The 10,129-nt window shown below is 39.3% G+C and overlaps 1 protein-coding gene across 1 annotated transcript; it reads right to left on the bottom strand.

The window, feature by feature from the left end:
• Window positions 1-1,629: 1,629 nt before the first annotated feature.
• On the bottom strand, window positions 1,630-8,585 carry calm1a (calmodulin 1a). Its single transcript, XM_038272348.1, has 6 exons — window positions 8,453-8,585; window positions 3,634-3,664; window positions 3,396-3,539; window positions 3,048-3,154; window positions 2,822-2,957; window positions 1,630-2,727 (listed from the first exon to the last, which is right to left on the bottom strand). The coding sequence occupies exons 1-6, from the start codon at window positions 8,453-8,455 to the stop codon at window positions 2,699-2,701; spliced, it is 450 nt and encodes a 149-aa protein (XP_038128276.1). The 5' UTR covers window positions 8,456-8,585; the 3' UTR covers window positions 1,630-2,698.
• Between the last annotated feature and the right edge of the window lie 1,544 nt (window positions 8,586-10,129).

Raw genomic sequence — 10,129 nt, 5'->3', positions numbered from 1 at the left:
TGCCCATTACTCCCAGTGTGGTTATAAGCCTGTTTATTTACCATTTGAAGTCCATCACATCAGCAAATTGACCAGAAAGCCAGACTCTGCTGTGCTCATAGGTAAAAACAGCTACAAATTAAGACTCTACAGTCTTATGTTTAATGTTAAAATCTAGGAAAGGACTGAACGCCTCTAAGCACCTGCTAAGCATGGTGTGGGAGGGATAGTGATCTGGGCTTGCTTTGTTTCTGAGTTATGCTATAGACTTCCCAAACTATTTTGGGTGAATATGTTTCTCCAACTTTTCAACTAAAGCTTGATCAAAACACCAACCAGACACCAAGAAGCAAAGAAATACAACAAAATGGCCTCAAAAGAGAACAGTCCCTCATCTACACCTGTTCATACACAGAGCCTTGCAGTCACTCATGGTAAGCTAGAATCAAGCCCATGACTTTTTACTGGCAAGAGAAGTACACCTTCCATGTATGTTAGCTCCATTGAGCCATAGTTACAACATAGGGAATAAAAAAAAAAAAAAGCATGAAATAAGGGCAGTAATAGGTTTACAATGGTGCTTAGCATTAAGATGTCATGGAGAATGTCTTTGGCAAAAGGGAGACATCTGGATGAATAATAACCATATTAGCATAAACTTGTTACTCTGACATGGTTTTCAGTAAAGATCCTAGCTTGTTATGCAGATACAGGAAGTGGGGATCTTACAGTCAATGAACGCTTTAGGTATTTTAGGGTTAAACATGAAACCATCTGTACAACAGCTCAAGCTGGACCTAAACTGGGTCAACAAAACCCATGTTCCAAAAACAGCAGCTGCAACAAATTTCCTGATAAAGCGTTAAATTAGAGCTGTGATGACTGTTGAGATCACAGCGTGACCCAAACTTTACCTGACACTTCTATTTTAAATAGATTTTCTTAAATACATATTCTCATACAGTGACATTACCAGGAATTAGTCCCCAGTTGAAAGCAACTATACAAAAATAAAATCTACATTAGAAAATGGGACTGCCAGCACGGATCAGTATTCTAAAAACTACTCCCCAGTTACATAACTGCAGCTAGTGTGAGAAACGCATCCAGCACCTCCTACACTTATCCTGGACAATTCTGAATCGTACAAAAACCTGATATCTTACAGTCCAGATTTATACTACTGATAGAGGTATGAATCACACTGAAAATAAGGTTGTTTCTGTAAGTTTATTATGCTGCCTCTGATTCTATAATTGTCAAAACCTTTTCTCCTCGAACTCCCACGGTTTTCTGCTGCCCCTTCTCCTCCATCCATGTTTAGGTTGCCTAGCAACAACTCCTCAGCAACCATTTGTGGTGATCCAGTTTTCACAACACACACCCAAATGAATCGCAGAATAATTTTTCTGTTTTTAAAAATGTAAGGATTTCCAGCCTTCATGGGGAAAATCATGGTTTTATGAGGATTTTGCACAATTTATATTTAAGAATCGAGGCCCCTTTCAACGATATGTTTGGTGGGCTCTCGGCAGGACATCACAGGCAGTCAGAAAGCTTTGATTAGTCATCTTCAAGCTGCACCACCCCCGCGGATCCACAGGGAGAAAACACACGTCAACTCCTCTACAAACACAAACACCCAGCACCTTTAGTTCATGATATTTTATTGGAAAAACAAAATGTAAAGACTAGCATTGTACATCTTGGAATGCAGATCAACTGAACCGAACAGAACAGCTGGACTGGGTCGGGCCGCGCTGCACCCACACGCACACAGGCAAACTCACACACAAAAACAAGGTAGAAATGCTGCAAAGCGCCGACCCTGTCCCTCCCATTAAGCTGAAACTCACCCCCACCCACCCAAGTGGAGCCATACATGCACAGTCTACAAGACAACTGCCTGCACCAGTCTGCAGAGAGATAACTCTTATTTTACTCTACTCAGTGTCTGTAAACATCCGAACTAATACTTACACTGGTACAAGCATTGGTGCAAACATTGACTCAGAAACTGTGCTTGTATATAATTGCCTCTAAAGCCCGCCCATTCCTCCATATTGGATAAGACAAAGACTGCCAAAGGGGCAATACGCCCTCAAAAAAAAAAAAAAAAAAAGGTAAGGATAAAGTGATTAATAGACATGCCAGAAACACAAAATCTAAAATTAGTTGTTTATTCCATTTTAATTTTTCTTAAAAATATTCTGTCTCTGACATTATTTAGCCGAGCGAACATCCCATCAGTTCGCTCGTTCCCATCCCTCTGAACCAGCTCTTCCTCCTCTGAGGCCTAACAACAGCCTTCTGTCACTGAGATCTCCACAGTAACCCATGTTAACGCTGCATGCATGAAGGGAAAGGAAAACAGAACAGGACTTTAAAGAAAAGGCAGGTGACCCACCCAAATAATCATGATTTCAGGCAGATGGAACCAGGAAGCAGCGACCAAACTAGCCAGCTGCACAGGCTGCTCGTCTAACGAGCTGAGATTTGATTGGTCAGCTCAGCGAGGAGGAGGTTGGGGAATACAGGCCAGTACATGCAGATTACTTAAATTTTTTTTTCTTTTACCTTTTTTTAACTTGTTTATATGGACAGATTTTCAGTATTCCAACATTCAGTTTAAATTGTCTATACAGAACAGTATGATTAAATGTAGATTTTTGCAATAAGAGGTAAGTGAAACATTTGACTGATTCTTTGCAAGTTCAGTTCATTTGGCGGTCATCATCTGAACAAACTCTGTGGGGGAGAGAGAGAGAAAAATAAACCAATAAGAGCATTGTTTTTGTTTTAAAAAAATCAGTTAATGCCACATGTTGCATCTCTACAATACCTTCATAGTTGACCTGTCCATCTCCATCGATGTCGGCTTCTCTGATCATCTCGTCTACTTCTTCATCCGTCAGCTTCTCTCCCAGGTTGGTCATCACATGACGAAGCTCTGCTGCACTGATGTATCCATTGCCATCCTAAACAGGGCGCACATGGTTGGTAAATTAAAGCACATCACATTAGCGCATGCAAACACACACACATATGCACACACAGCCAGAACCCACCTTATCAAAGACTCTGAAGGCCTCTCTGATCTCCTCTTCGCTGTCTGTGTCCTTCATCTTTCGTGCCATCATTGTCAGGAACTCTGGGAAGTCAATGGTTCCATTGCCTGGCAAACACAAGTATTACAGCTTTCTTTTAATCCATTAAGGCTTCCTGGGAAATGTTAAGTTCATTTTCCATGATGCCCCAGGATTTTACTGCAGTCAACAGTCTTCAAAAAAAGAACTAAAAAAAAAAAACTATAGGAAGTAGGTGCTGCGCAATAATCATGCTCAGCACCAAATTAAGCCTGAGGTATAAATATATCATGAGATCGATGGAAGGGTTGAACTCAGTCAGTAGCGTACCATCAGCGTCCACCTCATTGATCATGTCCTGCAGTTCAGCTTCAGTTGGGTTCTGACCCAATGACCTCATGACGGTACCAAGCTCTTTGGTGGTGATGGTACCATCTCCATCTTTATCAAACAAGGAGAAGGCCTCCTTGAACTCTGAAGAAAAAAAAAAAAAAAGAATATATGAAGACACCATGCTAAAAACCAACGCTGAATAGTAAAAAAAAAAACAGCCTCTGTGTCGTCTTACCAGCAATCTGCTCTTCTGTTAGCTGGTCGGCCTGAAACGAAACAGAACAGAGGATTTACAACAACTGCCTTTTTGACATCACATATTGACACCAGTAAAGCACATCAAGTGTAACCAAACCCTTTGGTCAATGTCCATCTGTTGACTACCTTAAAGTCTTCAAAGTTTATATCAGTCAGGTCTGCCACCAGTTTAGCAGCTTTTGGTTCTGTTTTTTTTGTTACTTTGCCTCCAACTCCTCTTCCATCAAACTTGAACATCGCTGCTCCTCCTCCGCTCTGGTTTACATCCATAACTTTTCCTTTTGTTTCTCCACCACAGTCTTCGGTTTTCATACCACGCCTATCCAGCGCCCCCTCAACCATCACCAAGCTCTCAGCCAGACACTCTGCTCGCTTGCTATTTTGAATGCCCTGTTTTTTAACCTCTGCCAGCTCTGCTTTGGTTCTCTGAAGATGGTTCCTCAGGTCCTGCATCTCCCGGACCAGGCTGTCCATACGGCTGGAAGAAGTGTCCATCAACATCTGCAGGAAAGCTCTGTAGTTCCTCTCCTGCTGCTGCATGAGCTCCTTCAAGTAATGCTGCTGCTCATCTAAGAGGTCATAGACTGTGGACAGGCTCACCAGCTCATCCTCTGTGGAATAAATGGCTGCCTTCTGAGGTAACATGATGAGGGAACAATGGCAGTAAGGTAAAATATCCTGTTTAATGGAGGGAGCAATGTGTGGTTGGTAGAAATAATGACCAGACATCTATTTTTCCCTCCTGAACAACAAAGGTGTCAGAATGAAGTTTTCCATAAAGCAGCGTGTCCCAGCATTACAACATTCACATCATTAAGCACAAATAAATAACATTATCAGCATTAACAAACATAAATAAAGTGCCTAATAGAGATTTAAGTGGCCTGATGTTCTCCTTGATCCTCCTGGATATGTTAGACAGATGTCTGGTGACAACGTGGCTGGTAGACTGCCAGAGGGGTGTTCAGGTTCTCCCAGAAGCCGATAGATGGAGGTTTTCACAGTCCCAGCAGATCGGACTGACCTGACAGGTGGATCAGTCTTCCATAATCTACATGAAAAGTTGCTTTAACAGCTGGTCCTTCTGTTGACTTCATCCTGGTAAGATGTCCATCTTTCAATCTCTTAATTAATCTAAATGCCATTCCTTTTCCATGTGTGGCCGTACGAGAGCAAACACTTTTCGTCGTTCGGTGCATCTGACTCCAAGTTGGTGGTACCGTCCAATTGCTTCATTGTACAGATGCTCAGGGAGAGTCCACCCTCTGCTCAAGTTCTCCAGGTGAGCAGCGTCTGAGATCGTGTGAGCGGTGGCCAGGAGGCCAGGCCGGAGGAGGTCAGTGAAACGTGTCAGGAAATTGGTTTTGAATGCATGAGAGTAAAAGTGTCCACACCAGAAGGGGTCGGTAGGCTTTTTTGTGTCTGCGTGTATGTGCTAATCTGCAGCCTGTCAGCTCTGAGCTACGGTTACAGCTCCTGGGGAGGATCAGTTAACTGGTCAGCCAACCTAAGTGATGCATGAAGGGTCACTTCATCCAGTCAGTGAATACGTGATTTACAAAAAAACCCTTTGATGTACCACAGAACAGAGCTAAAGCCGCTGTGCTTTAAATTAACTTTCAAAAGCTTATTTCTCTTTAAAAAAAAAATTGAATAAAAATTGCCCCAATAGGTACAAATAATTATCAGGTTATAGATTTATACCGGCCTGGTTTCACAGAACTCTCGACAAAGATTTTCTTCATCCCCTGATGACAGGGCATGTCAAAATGTATGTTCTTCCTTTTTAGTTTAATTATGCAAAAATCTTAAAATATGTCTGGGGCTTAACATTTTCTAAAGTGTTTGTACAGCGTAGTGGCTTTTGCAAGAAAACTAATGTGTTCAACCCAGAGATGGTTAACAAGCTGCTAAGGCTTCTGATATTCAGTCCAAATGACGTAAGGTGCTGAAATGCCTTGCAAAAGATCTTGTTCCTGTTACAGCAGATGGCACAAGCAGAGATGAGAGTCACCAAGACTGACTAGATACATTTTATTACCTTATAAGTGTCATTTAAGGCTCGACTTTTTATGGAGAAAAAAAGATGACTTGGCAATACTTGAACACTTAAGAGAGGCTGATTCAATCTTCTAGTTTTAAAGACCTGCATCCCATTTTCTGTAAAAACTTTTTTTTTATAAAAGACTTGGAATTCAGGATATATTTAAAAAGAAATCCATGCACTTATTAATAAGATAAAATTTAGACAAAAAGCACTGTTGAGGTTTTAATAAAGCAACAGGGATGTCAGATAATTAAGATCAGGTTACAAATTGACATACCTCATCATTTTTTCTACCCCTTATAGGACAGAATTTATTCTACTGAACAAATTCCTACACAGAGATTTAGAAATGCCCTGAATAGGTGCTGTCTTTGTCAAAAAAAAAGTCCAACTTTGTTTGTCAGAAGTAACCAACATGTAATAAAAATGCTCACTTCTAAATCCATCCATTTTGGTTACTCCCAACAACAAATTGTACAAAGTCAGCTCAGCCTACTTCATTTTTGTTAATACCACATCTCCAAACTATGACAAAAAAAAAAACAAAAAACCTGATTTTAAAATTCAGGACACTGAATGGTTTATCATCATCTAATTTTCCACTGTCCATACCCTCTCTCTCCAATACTTTTATTTTTAACATGAGATCAGATATTTGCAGCCACTCTTATTCACATTCAGTACAAATCTCCAAGCTGATTGGGTGAATCAAGTGGCACCAGCCTCCCATATCAAGTCTTTACCCAGTGTCAGCAGCTGTAACGCATCACATTCTGGATTTGAGAACTAGCTGAGTTAACTGATAAATCAAACTCTTTACTAAATCTGGTTGGGAGGAACGGCCTAACATCTTCCCATCCACAAAGGCAAAAATTGTTAAAAATAAACAGTTCAGCTAAAACTGGTGCAGCAGCCATGTTTGTTTTGCTACCGCCTCTGGTTTACACGGCAACGTCATACACATTACTGCATTTCATTTGTCCAAAGAATTTCTGATTAAAGGCCAAAGCATCTCGTTGCATCTGGTAAGATGCATTTTTAGGAGTTAGTGAGTTCAAGAATCCCTGCTATTTGAGTCACAGCATCACCATGCTACTCAGTTTTTGGTTATCTCAAAGGATGATGCCTGAGAAAAGAAAAAAATATATATAGATGATCTTGCAGCCTGGTTGTTTTGATGGGCTAACCTTTGCTCACTAGCAGCTTGTAAAGCTTCCTTTTCATTGCCACAGCTAGCAATAAACTGTGACACATCACCCCAGGCAGCCGTCTAAAAACGCCCCCTGATCCTGTCTGTGCCTTTTTGTCCTCTGAGCCCCCAGTGGGTCACATCAGATGGCTCATCACCCTCGGGTTGAGTTTATTACGGTTTGCAAAGTGAACCTTTTCTCTTCACCATCACCCTGTGCTTGTTCAGGATGGCAGATTGTGGCAAAGCATAAATGCAATCAAAAGTAGACTTGAGCAGTTTACAACTATTATAAACAAAATCATTTGTATTTAAAAACAGCCAAAAAAATTATCTTAAGGTAATTTATTTACTGCTTTACATTTTCAGTAAAAGCAGTATGAGCAGATATTAAAACATTAAACATTCATTTCTGTATTAAAAAGTTTTATTAGTCTGGAGTTTAAAAAAAAATCTTAAATGTAGATATTAAAGCTAAAAAATCGTGATTCTTTTTGCCGCTTTGCATGTTTGTTTCATGTTGAGATCTGCCCCGGAATGTGTAACTGGACAGTCCAGCTATTGTATGAAAAGGTTGCTTTCTAAAAAAGCTGATTCCAAAGTCTGGATAGATTCACAGACTAATGAATAAAACATGTAATTTGTTGCCTTTGAATGGGTGTGGACCTCTACTGGACCAGGTGTTGCATGTTAATGTTCAAACCTGTTGTGTTTGTTCAACACTCATATGGTTTGAAACAATCTGGAGTTCATAAACCTTCAAGATAATAGAATTTTTTTGTACTTGTAAAAAAATATTAAAATAAAAAATAGAAAACGAAGCATTTTTAACGCCATATTGGAATTGGAACCAGCACCAGTCAATTTAGATCAATTAATGTGTGGTGGGCGGCAGAAAGAGGGACAAGCCCTGGGCTTCATTACTGCAAGGACCACGCCTGACCTCTGGGTACTTCAAACTAATCTACATACTTTGACCATCCAACCGGTTTTTATTTTTTCATTTAAAAACACTGCATTTCCTTTCATATCTCCAAACATTCAGCCTTTTTTTTTCTAACTTGCTCACACAAGCAATGAATTCCCTTCAACGTTATTCCAATGAGCATCTTGTTAATTAATTCGACAACTACTATATTAGCATGCATAAATATGACTTCATGGGCGTAAGGACGATAATACACTCAATATTTAACCTGTTTGCTATTATCCTAAATGACAAGTCGGCTGTCAAATGACGGAAAAAAAAATCATTCATTGGTCTCGCTGAGGTAAACGCCATGATGCCGAACTGAACCGCCACAAAAACCACAAGCGATGGTAGTGCTTTACACATCAAAACAGAACCAATGCGCGGTAATTTCACACCGAGGAGCTTTTAATATAGCCTACAGCTTCAACGGCTGTCAAATCGGTCCAACCCGCGTCGCCCCATGAACGAACCCGGAGATGTTTTAACAACGATCCTCTGAGACCGACAGCGGAGCTCCAAGTCAACGCAAAAAGGTTTTAATTCAAAGTCGAACGCATTTACAGCGTATAATTAGGTTAAATACTCACCATATCTGTGGGAGTTTTGGGCTGTTAGCTTGCCGGCGGTTCAGGATAGAGGAAATGGACGGGAGCCACTGAGGCGCTGCTGCTGCTGCTAGCTGAAGGCGGGGAGAAGACGCGAATCACTGTTCACTGTATCCCTCCGCACTACAGAGGAGCACAACTTTAGCTCTGGTGCTGGAGCGTTACAAGACACAAATATATACTAGAAACAAGAGTGATTAGAAGAGTTATATTAACTTTCTTCAGATCGATATATTAAGATACATTTTAGTAATTGTAACACTGCTTTATATGTACCACTTTAATCATAAAGTTTTAGTGATACTTTCACAAGCTTCTAACTATAGTTTGCTGGAATTTTGGCCCATTCTTCCTGAATGAAATGCCATGAAACTATATCTGTTAATTGATACTTTTTGGTGGAGAATGTCTCCAGCAGCATTACACCCTTCCAGCCATAAATTGGGACTGGTAAACTTAAACAACAAGCAGCAAACCCAAAAACTGTATTTCATAATGGGTATTTATTAATTATAAATGTTGTAATTAAATTGTAAATCTATCCCTGTACATATCCTTTTGCACATATTTTTTTTCTTATTTGTGTTATTAAAGAAAATTTTTTTTTTTTTTTTACTGTATGGTTATGTGGTACAGCAAGGAGCTAAATGTGCGGAGTCAGTTGAAAAAAGAATTGAGCTCCTAAACTACATGCTGTAATGTACAATTTTGTTGGTACATTAAGAAGAGTTTGGTCTTAGACTCATGAAAGATTTACAAAAACTGAAAATCTCCATACTGAAATGTTTCTGAAAATTGGCAATAAATGAATGATTGTTTGATCTATATTGACTGACACAAGATAAAATATTCTTGTCTTTAATTAATTTACGGATGTTCTTTAATGAATAATGTAAACCTGAGTCTGGGTCCCAAATCAGATTCTTCTGTAGGGCTCTCTAAAATTATTACTGATTATCAATGTGCTACAAGAAACATTTTAAAAGTAAACAGAACTGTGAAACTGGAGGGAACAACACCTTTTGAGGAAACAGAGTGAAACAAAAACTATGCTGATGAAGGTTCTCAGTCATCCAGGTCATAGTCATTCCGTAAAAATTCAAAAAATATCCACTGGACTTGGTTTTCAAGATTTTAAGACGTTTCGCTTCCTGGAGAGGTGGCGAAACGTCTTCAAATCTTAAAAAACCAAGTCCAGTGGATATTTTTTGAATTTTTACAGAAAAACAAAAACTATCTAAATTAATGATTTTCTTCAATACCCAATCCACAATAAAAGCCTGTTCCCCTTTTGGTATGAATTAGACATTTCGACTAACCTCTTCCAATTCTATGCATGTGCACACATTTTTATTTATTTACTTATTTTGTATTATTTAAATAGCTGTACATCAATATTTAGCCACAATGCTGCAAGGCTTATTTTTCAAAAACATAATTTAGCTCATAAACATATAGTCAGTTTTATAAACATTTGGTTTTTATCATATACTGAATCATGGGGGGAAAAAACAGATACATCTTACTGCTTTAATGAACTGAGTGAAGGAAAGAAGCAACATAATACTGTTAATTTTGACTCACTTTCTTATCTGATCATCAGAAATGTGACCACCTGTGTAAAAACAACAAAAAACAACAGTTTAATAATTTTCCTTT

Source organism: Cyprinodon tularosa, unplaced genomic scaffold, assembly GCF_016077235.1.
Source record: "Cyprinodon tularosa strain WSP-4 unplaced genomic scaffold, ASM1607723v1 ctg120, whole genome shotgun sequence".
Classification (NCBI taxonomy): domain Eukaryota; kingdom Metazoa; phylum Chordata; class Actinopteri; order Cyprinodontiformes; family Cyprinodontidae; genus Cyprinodon; species Cyprinodon tularosa.
The sequence above is the reverse complement of the archived record's forward strand: the minus strand, read 5'-3'. Positions and strand labels throughout refer to the sequence as shown.